The sequence below is a fragment of the Agelaius tricolor genome, unplaced genomic scaffold (assembly GCF_023055355.1).
Source record: "Agelaius tricolor isolate 1412-34295 unplaced genomic scaffold, bAgeTri1.0.p SCAF_6, whole genome shotgun sequence".
Lineage (NCBI taxonomy): Eukaryota > Metazoa > Chordata > Aves > Passeriformes > Icteridae > Agelaius > Agelaius tricolor.
Genome location: NW_027269266.1, coordinates 22,778,772 through 22,795,072, shown reverse-complemented (window position 1 = coordinate 22,795,072; position 16,301 = coordinate 22,778,772). Strand labels below are relative to the sequence as shown.

The 16,301-nt window shown below is 37.6% G+C and overlaps 2 protein-coding genes across 2 annotated transcripts in view; one reads left to right on the top strand and one right to left on the bottom strand.

The window, feature by feature from the left end:
- The window catches only part of SGCE (sarcoglycan epsilon), a 32,983-nt gene extending 22,148 nt beyond the window's left edge, over positions 1 to 10,835 (top strand). The window contains 6 exon segments of the mRNA XM_071429020.1: positions 1,938 to 2,149; positions 2,904 to 2,930; positions 3,641 to 3,829; positions 5,422 to 5,465; positions 6,277 to 6,311; positions 7,977 to 10,835. Coding sequence (XP_071285121.1) covers positions 1,938 to 2,149; positions 2,904 to 2,930; positions 3,641 to 3,829; positions 5,422 to 5,465; positions 6,277 to 6,311; positions 7,977 to 8,027 — 558 coding nt within the window. The 3' untranslated portion in view covers positions 8,028 to 10,835.
- Positions 10,836 to 11,792: 957 nt separating this feature from the next.
- The window catches only part of CASD1 (CAS1 domain containing 1), a 28,711-nt gene continuing 24,202 nt past the window's right edge, over positions 11,793 to 16,301 (bottom strand). The window contains exons 16-18 of the mRNA XM_071429019.1: positions 16,215 to 16,292; positions 15,139 to 15,231; positions 11,793 to 14,125 (exon numbers count right to left, since the gene is read on the bottom strand). Of these exons, the coding sequence (XP_071285120.1) occupies positions 13,859 to 14,125; positions 15,139 to 15,231; positions 16,215 to 16,292 (438 nt within the window). The 3' untranslated portion in view covers positions 11,793 to 13,858. The remainder of the gene's footprint in view (positions 14,126 to 15,138; positions 15,232 to 16,214; positions 16,293 to 16,301) is intronic.

The following is a 16,301-nucleotide window of genomic DNA, read 5'->3' as shown; positions in this document are numbered from 1 at the left end:
CATGAAAGTGAAAGGATCTGCAGGTGCATTGAAGGACAGAAAGGTCTTGAGAAATTGGAGAAACAGTCTTGGAAAAAAGGATGAATTTTAAAATAAGCAGCAGAGGGATAATGCACTAATGCAAGAACAGTCAGCTGTGCCCGTGGAGAAGGAAAAGAAGCTGGTTAGGAATACTTCTTCAGAAAAAAAATGCCTGATAGTGGCAGTGGTTCATAAACTAATCATGAAGCAGCATTGTCATGCTGGTTTGAGGAAAGCAGAGATCACCCTGGGATGTGTAACAGGAACAGGCTTTCAGAGAAGTGTTATTTTCTGCAGCAGCTCTAACACAACCTTCTGGAATTCAGCACTTGTTTTGGCTGTGTGCCACAGTAACTGAATTTAAACTGTCTTAGGGGTGTTTACTGTTGCCAGCAGCATTTCTGCTGTAACCTGCTGCATCAGAGGGAAAAGGGAGCCAAGCTTCCCTCTGTCGAATCACAGTCGGCTTTTCACAAGGCAAGCTGAGAGACAGGAATTCTCCCCAGATGTATGGGCTGGGAGGAAGTTGAGCTCTGTTTCCCATATCCACAATGTAAACAAGTGATAGAAAACAGAGCCATCATCCCACTGTTTATGAGGTGGTGTTGGCAGTTAGCACCCAGTCAAAGAGTGGATGTAAGTTTGGGGTCCCACATTCTGTAAGGATGGGCAATGTAATGTAATAAATGCTCCACTTGAAGCTGCTCTCTGAAAGCTTGTTCTGACACTGTGTATGGACCTCTGTCAGTCACATCAATAAATACATATTTTTTGTGCATTGTTAGGGTTTGAGATTCAGCTAAGCAGCCAGGTGGAACTCAGTGTACCTAACATAGAAGATACTCTGGAATTAATGAGCAGCAAATGCATCAATTTTTGTTAAACAAACACTTACATATGTTTGTGTGTGTGTTCATGCACATATTTGAGGCTCAGCAGGATTTCTGGAATTTCATAAAAATCTCTTCACCCATTGCCTAAGCTGTAATACAGCATTTTATGACTTGAAGTGTAAATGATAAAGAAGTGACCATCATTTGCAAGATTTCTCAATGAAAAGTCAGACAAAAGGTCAAGCATGTAAGCAAATATATTTTATTTGTATTAATGATCTGGATCTTAAAGCTAGCACTGATAAAATTTGACAGTAACATGTAATTGAAGATAACAAAAAAATGGATGCAGAAAATTAAGTCATCTGGGAATAGCAATCAAAAGCAATAGGAAATTTAGCAGCAAGACAGGTTTGTATTTCTAGGATCATTGGGTACAGACAAACACACACAAAAATTGTGACCAGGAATGCAGCTTTTGGAGGGTAATTGAATTTGTGTGAGAGAGAAAATGAGCTGTCCTTGGCAGCTCAGTTGATGGCTCTTGTTTTTTTGAGCACTGAATGTAGTGTGATATGAAGGAGAAGGAGGAGGAAGAACACTGTAGCTATGTGACTCTTCATTTTTGCCACCTGTATACAAGAGACGACAATATTATCATTTAGAACAAGACATTTAGTAAGAAATTGATTAAATGGATTAATTAATAAAAAAGAAATCAGAATCAGTTAATTAGTTTGCACTAAAGATGTTTACCAAATCTGTACTCAAATACTGTTTGTGTGAGATATGCCTAAAATTAATCTGTAAAAGACATGGTATCTCTCCTAGGCACAAAAGAGAGAAGTAATATTATAACATTACTTATCACACTGATCAGAAGCTTCCTTAAATGTAAGCTTCTATTACTGAAAAGAAAAGTGTTTGGATTAAATTGTCTAGAATTTGTAAAATAAGTAATATGGATCTTTTTAGGTTATGGTTAGTTAAATAGTTAAATACCTGCCTGTTTTTTTTTTTTTTACATTATGTTACTTTGTTATTTAATAGTCTTTTTTTCTCCTTTTTTTTCCTGGGTATTAGGTTGACAATACAAAACAAGTTTCCACCTTTCAGGAAGTGGTTCGTGGAGAGGGAATATTGCCTGATGGTGGAGAATACAAGCCACCTTCGGACACACTGAAAAGCAGAGACTATTACTCGGATTTCCTAATTACACTGGCAGTGCCCTCGGCAATAGCACTGGTGCTTTTTCTAATACTTGCCTACATCATGTGCTGCCGACGGGAAGGAGTGTGAGTACTTGAACATGCTAATAAGTAACTCTTGATTTTTCTAAGATTATAATGCATAGAAGGTTGTTTGTTAGAATATCTCCACTCAGTTCATTATAAACATTTAATACAGGCCTAAAGGTATCTGCTTGTAATACTGAACTATTTGACACTTAAGCACGTGCACTGATTTCCAAGCAAGTGGATGTAGGGCCTTCAGTTGTTCTAGAAAGGGTTAAAATACTCAACATATGCACAAAACTCCCCAAAATCTCCACATGTGCACAGCTCTCCAAAATGCCTCCAGCAGATAAAATAGTAATAAAGGATCATTGGTTCAGGAGAATATTAAGTAATTTCTAAAATGCTAACTTTCATAATATAAACCTGGTTAAGGGGATTAACTGAATTTAGACTTATTATCAAAGAAAAACACATAAAAGGAAAGCAGCAAGTAACGTGATTTCTGCCATTTCTTACATAAACTACAACTTCATTTTGTCACAGAATTTCTTTTAGCCAGAAGCTTGTTCTTTAACCTGCATTTTTCATTTCCCTGTGTGTGTGTGTCTGTGTGTGTCTGTCACCACTATCACATCTCTCTACGTGCGTCCATCAAGGCCTCATCATAAACCCCGTTGCAAATGCTGCCAAGTTGCGTTTAGCAATAACCTTGTCAGCATTTCTACATCATGTACTGTTTTCATCATCAGATAGATTAATGTTCCAACTATCAATGCTATTATTTAATTCATAAATTTTGTTTTGTTTTTAGGGAAAAGAGAAACATGCAAACACCAGAGTAAGTGTCTTCTTTCCTGTTATTTTTCTTTTACCATTTAATTTTCATTCTCAGTAGCTTGTCATGCTTCATACATATGTGTCATAATCTTCTCTCATTCTCTCTAATTCATGGTTTAATTCATAAATGTGAAAGCTGCTTTTAAATCAGTCTTGGCAAGGATAGAAGACCACAATAAAAAGGGTTTGAAATTAAAGACTGTAATCCAAAATAAAATAGTGCTGTTAGAATAAATATGTTAATATGCAATTAGTACTCCTGGTTATTGGATTTCCCAGCCTGTCTCTTAAAGGCAGTGAGCAGGAAAAGAAATATCCTGGAAGGTATCCAGTGCCTATAATATAGAGTGTTTTAAAATTAATTTACAAGCTTTTATGAATCTACTTCAAGAATCAGGAGTTAACCAAAATTAAAATGAAAACAAATTGCAGCAAATAAATGGAACATCAGCTACAAACTGTGCAGTCTTGAATCCTATGAAAAATATCTATTCAGACAGAAAAATCTAATGGAATAATTACTGCCTTAAAAAATTAAATAAATCAAATATTTATTAATTTAACTATGTGAAGGTTGTAATTGTTGCACTGTAGTCTGTAGCATGCATCAAAGTCCTTGTACTTTAAAAATAATAATAATAATTGCAAAATTCTCTGTTTTGATAAAGCACTTAAAGTATGTATTCACTGTTTTATTTCCTTGTGACACAGCATCCAGTTGGTGCACCACAGTGCTATACAGAAATCCACCAAAGAGCTCCGTGACATGTCCAAGAACAGGGAGATCGCGTGGCCGCTCTCCACGCTGCCCGTGTTCCACCCCGTGACGGGCGAGATCGTCCCGCCCCTGCACACGGACAGCTACGACAACACCAGCATGCCCCTGATGCAGACACAGCAGTAAGTGTGCATGCTCAGCTCTGGCTCTTAGTGTGCTGCATGACCTCACTGTAGATCCCTGTGCTTGTCCTCCGAAATGTGTTCATTGTGGGAGGATTCAGTAATGACTCTCCAGTTCAAGATTGCTCTGATGTTTGCATTTCCAGCAGGAAGAAAGGCCTTCTGTTATAAGATTAAATGGCTGGCAAGAGGCTGCAGGCTTGCAAGAGGCTTGGCATGGAACAGTTATATTTCTGCATGTTTTGGAGAAAAACTACTTTTGGCAGAGGATTCAATTAAAACTGTTCTGTTTTAGACACCCTTTGGGGTTCTGGTGTAAAACTAACCACCAAATCTGTGGTAGTTTTATACCAGAAAATCCAGACTTTTTAAGTGGTTAGTCATGTACCTGTCACACATGGTTTGTGTTTGAAGCATTGACATTGAACAGAAGAACATACTCCATTACACAGATAATTCAGGCTTGCCAAGAAAAATGCTCATAGCTCTCTCCCATTTCCATTGTTGCCACTCACTTTGCACGACAGAAACCAGAAAAATAATTAATTCCTGTTCCTTAGAGTTCATTTATCAGTAACTTAGTGAAACTCGTGACCAGACCAATGCTTGCACATGTTCTAATTCAGATAACTCCACAGAGCTGTAGCAAAGAGGCATTTCTGGAAAGGTTGGGTTGAGGTGCCTGGGGCTTAGCAGATCTGAGGCAGTGGTCAGGAGTGGCTGGTGTTTTCCAGTGCTCTGCTGTAACACCAGCTCCAGCTGGTGCCTCCTCTGCTGGCAGGCCTGCATGGCCCCAGTGGCACTGGTCCTGTGCCAGCTCTAACTCAGCCGTAATTTACACATGCTTGTCCTAAATTCCCTTCACAATAGATCCATGCTGCAGGAGTGTTTTCTTCTCCCTGTCCCAGAAGCCAAATTCTCCAGAAAGGACAGCTATATAAATTATTCCTTGTACAAGTGCTGCAAAGTGCTCTGGCCCATCTTTTACAGCTTCTTCTCTATTCAGAATGGCAGTTTTTATGACTGGGGTGCCAAATCCTGTACCAAAAGCTTTCTTGAGTTGTACATAGGGTATTTATCTGTTTCACCTAGATTGTACCCCTTAATTCCTTTCTGTAAAAACATCTCTATCTGATAGCTGTTAAAATAGATACTTAAGCAAGGCACAGAAATGCAACTTTGCCTTGATAAGTGAACTGGTCTGACACGTAGAAGTGGCTGACCATTCATTCCACAGCCAATAACTACGTTGCAAATGCTGTCACCTTTGCTGTATTCATGGCATATGGAATATTCACTTACAGAAACCAAACTTTGCTGAACTTCAGAAACCCATGGTGACTCTTGTTGCCTCTGGCATTTCACCAAGTCTGAGCCTTTGAACGTGGCTGACAAGTGAAATAATAACGACTTTAGCACTAATTGTCTTTCTTTCATGGTCGTGGCTAACCTTTGGACATCCGTATTTGCATAGTGAAAATAGATTATTGCTTCAGAAGCAAAAAAAAATGAAGTGTAAATACTGAGTGTTCATCATAATACACTTCAGACTTTGTATGGAAGCATTAAAGATATTAAATGGTTTTTTATAGGAACCTGCCACATCAGACTCAGATTCCACAGCAGCAGAGTGCAGGTCAGTACTCATAAAATACTGTAATTATTAAGTGACCAGTGTGGAGAAAACACTAGTCAAAATGTATACAGTCTGTGGACAGTGGAAATCATTTTCAAATAGAGTAAAGTATTACAGAAATTGTCATTCCAGAATTTCTTTGATACATCAGTGAAAATTTTGGCATGGGATTGATTAAACAAGGAAGAAATGCTATGTTAGGATTCTGCATGTGAGGCTGGAATTTGGTTCAGCTAACTGAGAAACCTCATAGAAATAATTTTTTGTTACATGAAGCTACAGCCATATTCCCAAATGCAGTTACATGGTTCAGATTTTGACACTTGATAGTAAATGTAATTTTCTAATTCCCACCAATATTAGTTAAGCTTTGAAGAAGGACTAGACAAAGTGTTGATACTGGGGAGTCTGTGGTGAGGCACATCCATGCTTCAGGTTTCCTGTGTTGTAGTCATCACTTTTGTATCATTCTCACAAATGCTGGTGTACTGACTGAGGTCAGAAATGACCCATCAGACTGAGGCTGACTGTCCTCTCTACTTAGTATCTCAGGTTTGAGAAAAACCTACAGCCATAGTTACCATGTGAGAGGGGGTAAAGACCGCACAGGGAAAAAGTAGAAGCCAAGTGTAATTTTTAAATATTCAAAGAGGTATCAAAATCAAAACTCTAGAGAGATTCATATGTTTTGAACATAATATGGGAATTACAGCTCCAAGCAGAAGATTTGTTTTAACTTAGGAGTTCCATAAGCTACTCTTTCTTTTCATTGAAAATCCTTCTTCTTCATTACTGCTTTCGGGGATTAAAGGAGAATTTCGTATGACAACATTTCAAAGATTTGAGGCAAGTATATAATAGATGTTTCTCTCCATGTGAGTTTTGTTATGTGGAAATTAAAAACACAGGTATAAAAAGTCTGATAGCAGTTCTGGTAGCTTTGCCATTTGTGTTCTTCATTGTACATATGCTGGAAATGGTGGATAACCCTGGCAGTCAAACCCTTGATCCAGAGCCTCCAGTACTGGTTGGGGTTGACATTTAGTACAGCTCTTCTCACTCACACTGTTTATAAGGCAGAATCAAAGTGTTACACAAGTGCTGCTCTTCTGCTATGACTGTTTCATTTCAAGAATTACAGTCTGTCTTGCAAGCTGTATAATACTGTACAGTGACAGCAGTGAGGCATTTTTGCAAAGGTATGAAATACAAGCTAGCCCAGGTCTGTCACTTTTGAGTAGCACTGAAAAACTGCCCTAAAATTAGATCTTAAAAATTCTCCTATGTCTGTATTTTCTGCAGTACATTATTTCTGTAGAATACAACTGTTCTTTCATATTCATCACAGATGCTGCCTGTGACAAGCTCTCAGAAATCCAGGGGGGGCGGATGGTGGAATGAATTTGGGACAGAGGGCATTTCCTCCTCTTCCCTTGGTTTATTGACACCTTGCTTTGTAGCTCAGATGTGCAGGTGATCCTGCAAGCACTTCCATGACATGCTAGCATGTGCCTTTTGCAGCTTTTCTGAAAGGATATCCATAATTCCTGTTGCCACAATGTTAGAATTTTAGAAAGTTATGATTTAAAACAAAATTCAGCCACTACCAAGAGTTTTTTAGTAGCATGAGTACAAACTCAGCAACTGATTTTATTGATCTGCTCAAGCAAGAAATTTAGAGAAATAGAACACCTAAGACCAAAAAACCTATAGAATGAGACATTAATAGTTAAATTTTGTTCTTTTCCTATAGAAAACTCACAGTAATATACTCAGGGAATTTAACATACTGTCAGTCACAGTTGTGAATAAGAAATTTCTATTTTAAATCTTCAGTAGACCATATTTAGTAATTTGAAGAGCAGACCATGGATAATAACTGTTGTCCACTTCAGGAATTATCTGAATCCCCAGTAAGGAATAGTTTTATTTTAGTCTTATATAAAAAGGCAGACTTAATAGCTGACATAATACTTGACTATTTCACAAAGTTAAATGTTAATTGGGAAAGAATTGTGTGAGATGTGACCACTCACATCTAATGCTTATTACAGTGATAAAAATTGCTACTGGTCTCCAGGATGAACAGATACATTAGGTTTTATAATTGTCTCTCTGTCAATAGGCAGAATTCACAAGGACTGTTTAAGGTGCTTGGATGAAAAAGCTTATAGGGTGTTCCTACAGTATAAAAGACAAATATTGCATGTCCATCATGTACCACCTTTTCTGTTTTGTGCCTCAGCTTCCCTGTGAAGTCTGCTAGATCCCAAGTAGAAAGATAAATTTCAGTTTAACAATCTTTTCCCAGCCCTCTCCCTTCCCAGAAGAATTCTTTGTCATGTATATGTTGTCTTTTGATCCAGGTTGTATTTGCAGTGTTTCTCCAATGTGGTTGTTGATAAAGGAATAATAAATACTATTTATGTGCTGTCCTCATAGTTGACAGTTCAGTACTGTTGAAGCATCATGTGCCACTGATGGATAATATAAATTCTCATCTCTTTGCAGGTAAATGGTATTCCTGAGGAAAGAAAACTAACAGAAGCAATGAATTTGTAATCAAAGAAGGCAGCAAATTGTCTCACTTTCTTATTTGTTCTGGTTGATGCATGAGTTTTTCTGGTGTATATTGTGCATGCCCACAGTATTATGATGCTTTCAGTGCCAGGAGTACAATCACTTCCATATAACTGATGTACTGTATCCTTTTGTACTTTGGACATTTTTGACAATTTGTAAACACTGATAACTTTTTATATTTGTTACATTCAGGAAGTAATCTTTAATGTATATATATACATACATATATATATATATATATGTATGTATGTGTATATATATATATATATATGTATTAATAAATATCAAGCTTTATTCTGTCTTGTGATCTCTCCTGAAAGTTTTAACAGGGAAATCAAAACTTCAAAGGATTTCAGACTGTTAATGGGATGATATAATTGCCTAACATTTGCACAGGAAAAGAAGTAGTGTACAAGCATGAAAACTTGTGCAACATGATAAGGCTCTGAAATAGTATTGCACATATATTAGGTATTAATTTTTTAGAGATTACCAAATATAATGAGCAAAGTTATTTTTGGAAAGTAAATAAAGAAATAGCCCCCCAGAGAAAGTAACTAAAACTTTTCATGATAAAAATTGGGTTTCTGTTCTTTTAACAGATATTTATGCTATTTCAAAACTTGTAAGCAATAAAGCATTTAAAATCTGTCCATTCATTCACCTGGTTATATTAGAAGAAACTGTTACAAGCTATTGTAGGCAAAAATTAATGTCTGCAAATATGCAAGGGTTTAATTTGGTACAGTAAACCTGGACTAACTCTTTAAAAACACTCTTTAAATTTTTTTGTGGTATTCACAATAAAGAGCCCCAGTGCTGTTTATTTTTTATATCCTCCACATTTTTTTCTTTTTGGAGCACAAACTGTTGTAGGAGAATTATTTATCCAGTAAACCAGGGATAACATTTTCACATCTTAAAAAGGACTTAATTAAAGGCATACTTTGCTGGGAAGTGGTTTCTTTGAGAGGCATTTGTCCATGCAGCTGAAGCTTAATAATATATGGACTTGGCTAAAAGGATTTGAACTGGGGTTTCCATGTTTTTCAATAGACAACTATAATTCATCTACTGACACTTTTCACCAGCTTTTAAATGAATTTCTGATGCTTCTTTAAATCTTCAATTTAAGGACATCATAGAGGACTTCAGGGTCTGCAGCTGTAACAGCTGACTCCAACAGTTTTTGGGGTTTTACCTCAAAGCATGGCATTGTTTTAAGCTGACACTTATGCTTTGTCTTTTTTCTGTAATATTTTCTCTTTCAGAAGCTGTATGCTCATCAGGACATTGCATTGTAAGCAGAAAACTGCGTCTGCTTTAAAATTGCCAAGTGCTGGCTACATTTTCTTAGCTGAGGTTCCTGAAGTCTCTGCTAAGAGAAATTTGAGTAATTTTGGAATTTAAGACTGAGGATAAAAGGAATCTGTACAATGAGGTCATTTTGTAAAAAGACCAAAGTAGTTGCTCTTGGTTTTGTGGTTTTTGGTTTGTTTGTCTTTGTTTTTCTCTTTTTACAGTTATGACCCAGTTCTGTCAAAACACAGAACCTTAATTTACATTAATTTTTAAGCATCAATGATGTGTTTGTGGGCTCAGACCTGAATGCAGGATTTCAACAGAGAACAAATCCTGAGCTGCTTTTTATACTAATTTTGAGCACCAACTATGATCACTGTGGCAGCAAAGTAGAGATAAGCAGTGCTCAGTACGTGGTACCTACTTGTATATTGTCAAACCTTCAGTATCAGTTTACAAAGCTGTTCTGCATGCTCAGCACAGCCCACAGCACGTGGCAGCAAATCCTGCTGGTGGCTGTTAGACCAGGAGAGGTAGCTCAAGCTACAGGCATTCAAGCTGAGAAATTCAAGGCAGTTCCTGAAACAGTTGGAATAAAGAGCCATTCCTACTCACTTTTCGAGTGGCATCCATCATGCCTTCCTACCTCATCCAAAAGATACCAGGAAAGAGACTTCACCAGTAAATCAGCCTCCTCAGAGACACCCCCTTCTTTCCAGCAGCTTGGATGGTTATCAATGAAAAGCAAATCACAAAACTGCACACTGAGGTTTACAGTAAATTAAACATTTTCATCTCTTACCCAAGCTGTAAAAAAAATTCAATCAGCATTTGGCTTCTATTAGTTTATACTAGTATTTTCAGATGTATCAGCTGTCAGTGTTTTGAAACCAAAATGAATGGAATGGATTTTAAATAATGATTTTTAATGCAATGTAAGATTAAAGTTTGTAAATAATTCTGGGTGTGGATTATAGTAATTTCTGATAACTCCAGGATGACATGACAATCAATGGATCTACCAGTTGAGCTGCTCCCACCTTATTTGTATTAATGTAACAGTGTCAATATATTTAAGGAAATAAATTGTTACATATGTGCATAAAGAATTCGTTTGTAGCAGTGCAGGCTCCACCTATTTTGGAAATAATCTAATGATGTAGGCCACTTGGGTATTAAGAATACCTGAACTATTTTATGATCGAAATCTTCATTTATCTGAGGTAAGTTTAATAACAAATTATTTATTTTTAATTATTAAAACAATTACTATGAAACATAGATTTATAAAGCTGGTTAAAGACACTTAATGGCTAAAGAATTAGTAATAATTAAGACAGTAAATTCACAGCCTCTTTTAACATTATATGATGGCAATATGAATGGATATTGTATTAAGTTGCAACCAAATTAAACAGAAAGCCCAACACATCTCTTTGTACATACATGAAATGTATGATCTAATAAAATGGAAAACACAAAGTAGTGAAGTTGTTGCCTGATTATTTTACAAAAGGGTGCCTGAACAACATTGTTACAGCTTTTAATGTTCCAGCCACAATACTGCATGGTTGGATCTGAGACCTGGGGCAGAGCTAATGGTTCAGGGTTTGTTTAACTGAGGACAATGCCTAAACAGATATCCTAACTGGACAGGAGGGAGAGGATTTGCTGCACTTAATATCTAAAATGGACACTGAACTGTATATCTCCCTGATGATAAAATCGGGAGTTTTCGAGAACAGAATCACAGAATATGCTGAGTTGGGAAAGGGACTCATCAAGATCATTGAGTCCAGCTCCCAGCCCTGCACAGGACCATCCCCAAGGGTCACACCAAGTGCCTGAGAGCATTGTCCAAACACTTCTTGGACTCTGGCAACTTTGGTGCTGTGACTACGTCCCTGGGGAGACTGTTCAACCACCCTCTGGGTGAAGAACCGTTTCTGATACCCAGCCTGAACCTCCTGACACAACTTCAGGCCAGCTCCTTGTGTCTTGTCATTGGTTACAAGATAAAAGAGATTGGTACTTCCTTTGCTTAAGGAGCCCCTTCTACTGAGAGTGGGATTTAAGTAGCTCAAGGAAAATCTAAATTCCATAACTCAATCAAGTCTTCAAGATGGGCTTGGTTTCTTGATGTTGCCAGACCAAAGAAAAGCCGAGTCAGTTCCTCTGCTTTCCTGCAAAGCTCTGCTGCAGAGTTCCTGGCAAGGAAAAGTGTCTGATGCCTCCACTGTGGAGTTCTGCTGAGAGCCCCTGAGCTCCAGGCTGGCTTTGGCTGCTGGAGCTGGAATTTCATCAGAGCAGGGTCAGTGCCATTTAGTGCAGAGCAATTCCTGCACTGCATCTGCCTTAGTTTGTGATACAGTGAACTGCAGTGCAGCTAGAGACAAGCAATAGAGAGTTGTTACTTAAATGATGCTGGTCCCATTACAAAAATAAAGCATCCACAGCAATTTTATTTAATGTTTAAATTACTTCATATTTTTACATAACCTGAAAAGAAAATATATTTATCCCACATACAGTAATAGTAAACAAGTGCATTATTTCAAACATTAAAAATAAATCTTTTAACCAAGTCTGTACAACAGATAAATAGAGTTATATCTACAATAGTTATGTTGTGAAGAACAAAACAAAAATTACCCCTCAAGCTCACAGTTCCCTGTTGCTCATAATACTGGCATAGATGAAGGTTATGCTTGCTATTCCCCACTATGGTGTCCATGTACACTCTTTCCTTCAGTCACTCAAATGTATTGATCAATGAGGTTAAATTCCCAAGCACTGGAAGTAATATGCACACAGCTGAGTATCTTTTCAGTATCTTGAAAACAGCTGGCAGGCTTAGTAAAACTGCTGAATTTGGGAGAAGTGAATGATTTCTTTTTTGTTTTTTGTGATGAATGACTGCTCGTTCTTTCAAATAAACTGTTCTCCACCACACACGAAAAAATAAAAATTGAAGTAATTATTTTCATAAATTCGTTTTGCATTCATTCATGGCTGCAAGATTGAATTCAATGTTTTACCTGGGATAAGAACAAGAACATGCATGTGACAGTATATATGGTACAAATTAGGATTCATGTTGTTCATTATCATACATAATTGCACATATGCTTGGAAAATAATATTGCTCTCATGTTTTTGACTGCTAACAAATAATCAGAAGAAGAATGAAAAAGCAACCAGAGGTCAAACTATTACTTGAACAAAACCCACAACCAACTAAGAAACGTCCATAACTTCACTGATTAGTAGAATGTAAACAACAGCTTGCCACTGCCACACTGAAGAACTGTTTCTTTCAATTTTAAGTTTTTTGCTAAAGGAAAAAATTAGTTAGAAAGATTGGGCACTCCCAAAAAGGATGGGAAAAAAGTTTTCTCCAGACAGCTCCAATCTCATTTCACTTGTAATTCTGAGACTCAACCATCTTTACGCAACAAAGTCGACCACTCAATCCCTGCTGCTCATGATGCCAACCGACTGACTTGCATCTTCTTAAATGAAAATGATATTACAGCATGGAATATGGCACTCTAGTGCTTAGCTCCCTAGCGACACCTAATTCAAGGTCACCTAAAACACAGGGAGAGGGTCAAAGATCAACGTTCCCCTAAGATCTGATTGAGTGGATATGATGGGATTTCATCTGACTGAAAAAGGTTGGAGGGTCTTCCACAAATTTCCCATCTTGAACTGAGTCTCTGAATTTTCATTTGTTTGTTCACTGGGATTGTACACAGAACTACACACAGTTAAATGAATTAGTGAAAAAATTTATGAAAAAGCAAACAATTCTAGGAAGAAAACCCAAATTCTCTTTATAAAAAAAAAAATTGTCTCTGAATTCACCATATTTGCTGAACTCAAATTTCTAAAAAAACCCTCATAAAGTATTATGTAAACTTGTATATAATCTTCATCCACTGAATTGATTACTTTTTACTTCCACATACCAAGGGTTTCATATAACATGTATTACTATTTCCACCCCAAACACTATTTTCTAACCAGCAAATTACCACTTTGCTCAAGCACTGCCCTGGTCGGGCTGCCTCGGCGGCGGTTCCAGCGCGGTTCCGGCAGCTCCCGGCCGTGCTGGGCGCGCTCCTTGCCGAGGAGGCAGCGCCTGCTCCGCGTGGCGGGCGCTGGAACAGCAGCGCCAGCGCAGCCCCTGGCCCTGGGCTCAGCCAGCGCCGGCTGAACTCCGTGACGTGCCCGCGATACTGCTCAACCACTGCACCGCCTCGTGCCTCGTTTCAACAGATATGTAAACAGAAACAAACATCCAGTAGAAAAGACTCATTTTCACATGCAATTCTGTACAGTGCACTCTTGTTTCTCAGATTATTTGAGAAGGCTATTTCCACACAAAATATGTACATTTCCACTATATACATTTTCCACACGTTTAATTTAAATGTCTTCTTGTACCTCCAGTTGAGAAGTTTTGTTCAGGCAGACACAAAGTAAACCCGAAGAATGTTTCCAAGTTAATGCCTTGGCTGATCTTGCATTGCTGAGAAGAAGTGTAGTCCAGAAAAAAATCCAGCTATGCATAGCAACCTTTTCAGCAGAGTTGAGTTATCTTTAGGAACCACAATCTGTGCTAGATCATTAGTGATCTGAGAAATCTCATGTGCCACGCACACAAATATGAAAGTGCTGACAAGAACGTTAAACATTGGATATCCAGGAATGAGCACCAAGATCCCCTTTGTGTCTGCTGCCAGCCAAATATGGTATTGGCAAATGAAGAGCTAAAAGAAAAAAAAAAGTGTTTACCAGTACTTTCATATGTAAATATTTTTACTTACAAAAACCCATAGAATTATTACTATTGCATCAACTGACACGCTACTGCTTAAGTTGAAAGCTGTTTTCCACATGACTTTGCTACAGAACAAAACCATGAGCTTGTTAAATCACGCGGGGTTTGCTTGGCCCTAAACCAATTTCAGCTCAGGGGAGCATTGGATACATTCCATCAGAGCAGGGAAGAATCTGCCTCCCCCAGTTACTGTCTCTCTCCTGAGGCTCTGAACTGTCATGCCTGCAAATAATAGAGAATGCTTCACCTGCTGATGAATGAACAGCTCCCTGGAGCTGATCAGCACCTAAAACCCACCAGGAAGTAGAAGAGTGAAATGTGATCCTTTAAAAAAACCCACAAAATCCTTTACCCCATATACACTGTATTGCAAAGAGTTTCTCCTAGAAATATATTTTTGTAAAAAATGTCACATTTAATATCACTAAATAGCAAATAAAATAGGAAGCAAGAAAATTCCTACTGTTTCAAAATATACACTTAAAGGAAAAAAGTAACACTTGCATTAAGAAGGGGTTTATTTGTAATGGTACATTTCTTTATTAGTCACAAAAAGCTTTCTAGGGCAAACACATTTATAAGTGTTCTTACACTAGTAAGTAAAATTCATGCAAATTCTTCAACTGGCCTAAATTTTTATCTCCCAACTGCACAAACCTCACAGCATGTTCTAGCATTTAATCCCCACTCCCACCACCTTAAATCACCCCATCCCCTAAAACAGCACAAGAATGAAGCTTGCTACTGTGAGGCTGCTATTCAGCCACCATTCTTAAGTGCAATAAAAGCTATAATGCTAAAAGAGGTCAAACATGACAGCATGGTATTTGGTAGGCCAATAAATGTTTTCTCTATGTTATAGTTCAATCTAGACAATAACCACCTAACACCACCTTACATTTCTAAGTTTTAATTCACTGTACTTCTGGTCATTCTACTTACCTCTAAAGAAATTTTGCCGAACCAGGCGAAGAATGAGCTATACACAGATCGGACATATCCGGGAATGTTCCTGATGAGGATGAAAGCTAAAATCTTTGGTTTCAAAAAAAAAAGAAAAGGTACAACAAAGAAAGTGACTGAGGATGACAAACCAAACAAACACATAAAAGGTGTATCCATTTTCACTGCACTAAGTGCATCATGCATTAAAATTTCTTTAAAAGCCAATAAAAATATAAACCAAACAAAAATCCATGTAGTTTATACTTAACAAAGTAGGTATTGAAACTAAAAATATTATACACAAATGCTTACAGCATAGCAGGTCACATTTGCATCTCCAGTAGAATCATGGCCTTGATGCTGACAGGTGTTACTACATGCCTCCTAGGCATGGTCACAAAACATGTAACACCATGCCAGCCTAAAGTAAAGGTGGTCACAAATTTGAGTTAACCCTCAATTTTCAAAGAGAGGGTGTCAAGATGGACAAAATAATATTAAAAATTAATATTATCCCTCTTGCTGCTCCTCAAGAGAGCAGGACAAAATAATGAGAAAAGAAACAGGGCACAGGATGAGACAGCTGGGGTGTAGTGGGGCAGGGCACACAGCAAGAGGAACATCTAAATTGAAGAAAACCACATGCATGGCTCTGTGGCCCACATCTTCTCTGTCTGGAAGTGACTACAGTGTCCTATAGTTTGCTTCCTATACTAATACCTCACAAACACTCCTGCTTTTCTACACCTTTCTTCTCTTCCACAGCTTTATTCTTTTCAACTGCTATGCAAATGGTCAAAAGTTGGGTTTGGACTTAAATGGTGCATATGAAACCTACACTAAGGACATCCAGATAAATCAAAACCACAATCACAGTGTGCAATTTCAGGGCTTAAAGGCAATGAAAAACTGACTAATATTGTTAAACTATTTTTCACTTTCAGACATGGGAATGAAGCTCAATATCTGACATTCCATGCAAAAGCACAAATATATTTAAAACAATTTTTAAAAAACCTCAAATAAGAACAGACTAGATTCTATCACAGTACTCAAAAAGGACTAATAATTACCTGCACCACAGAAACAGAAGGATGTAGCTCATTGCACTCTGTCTTGTTTTTACAGCTACTAGCCCAAATAGAGTAGGTCTAAAAGAT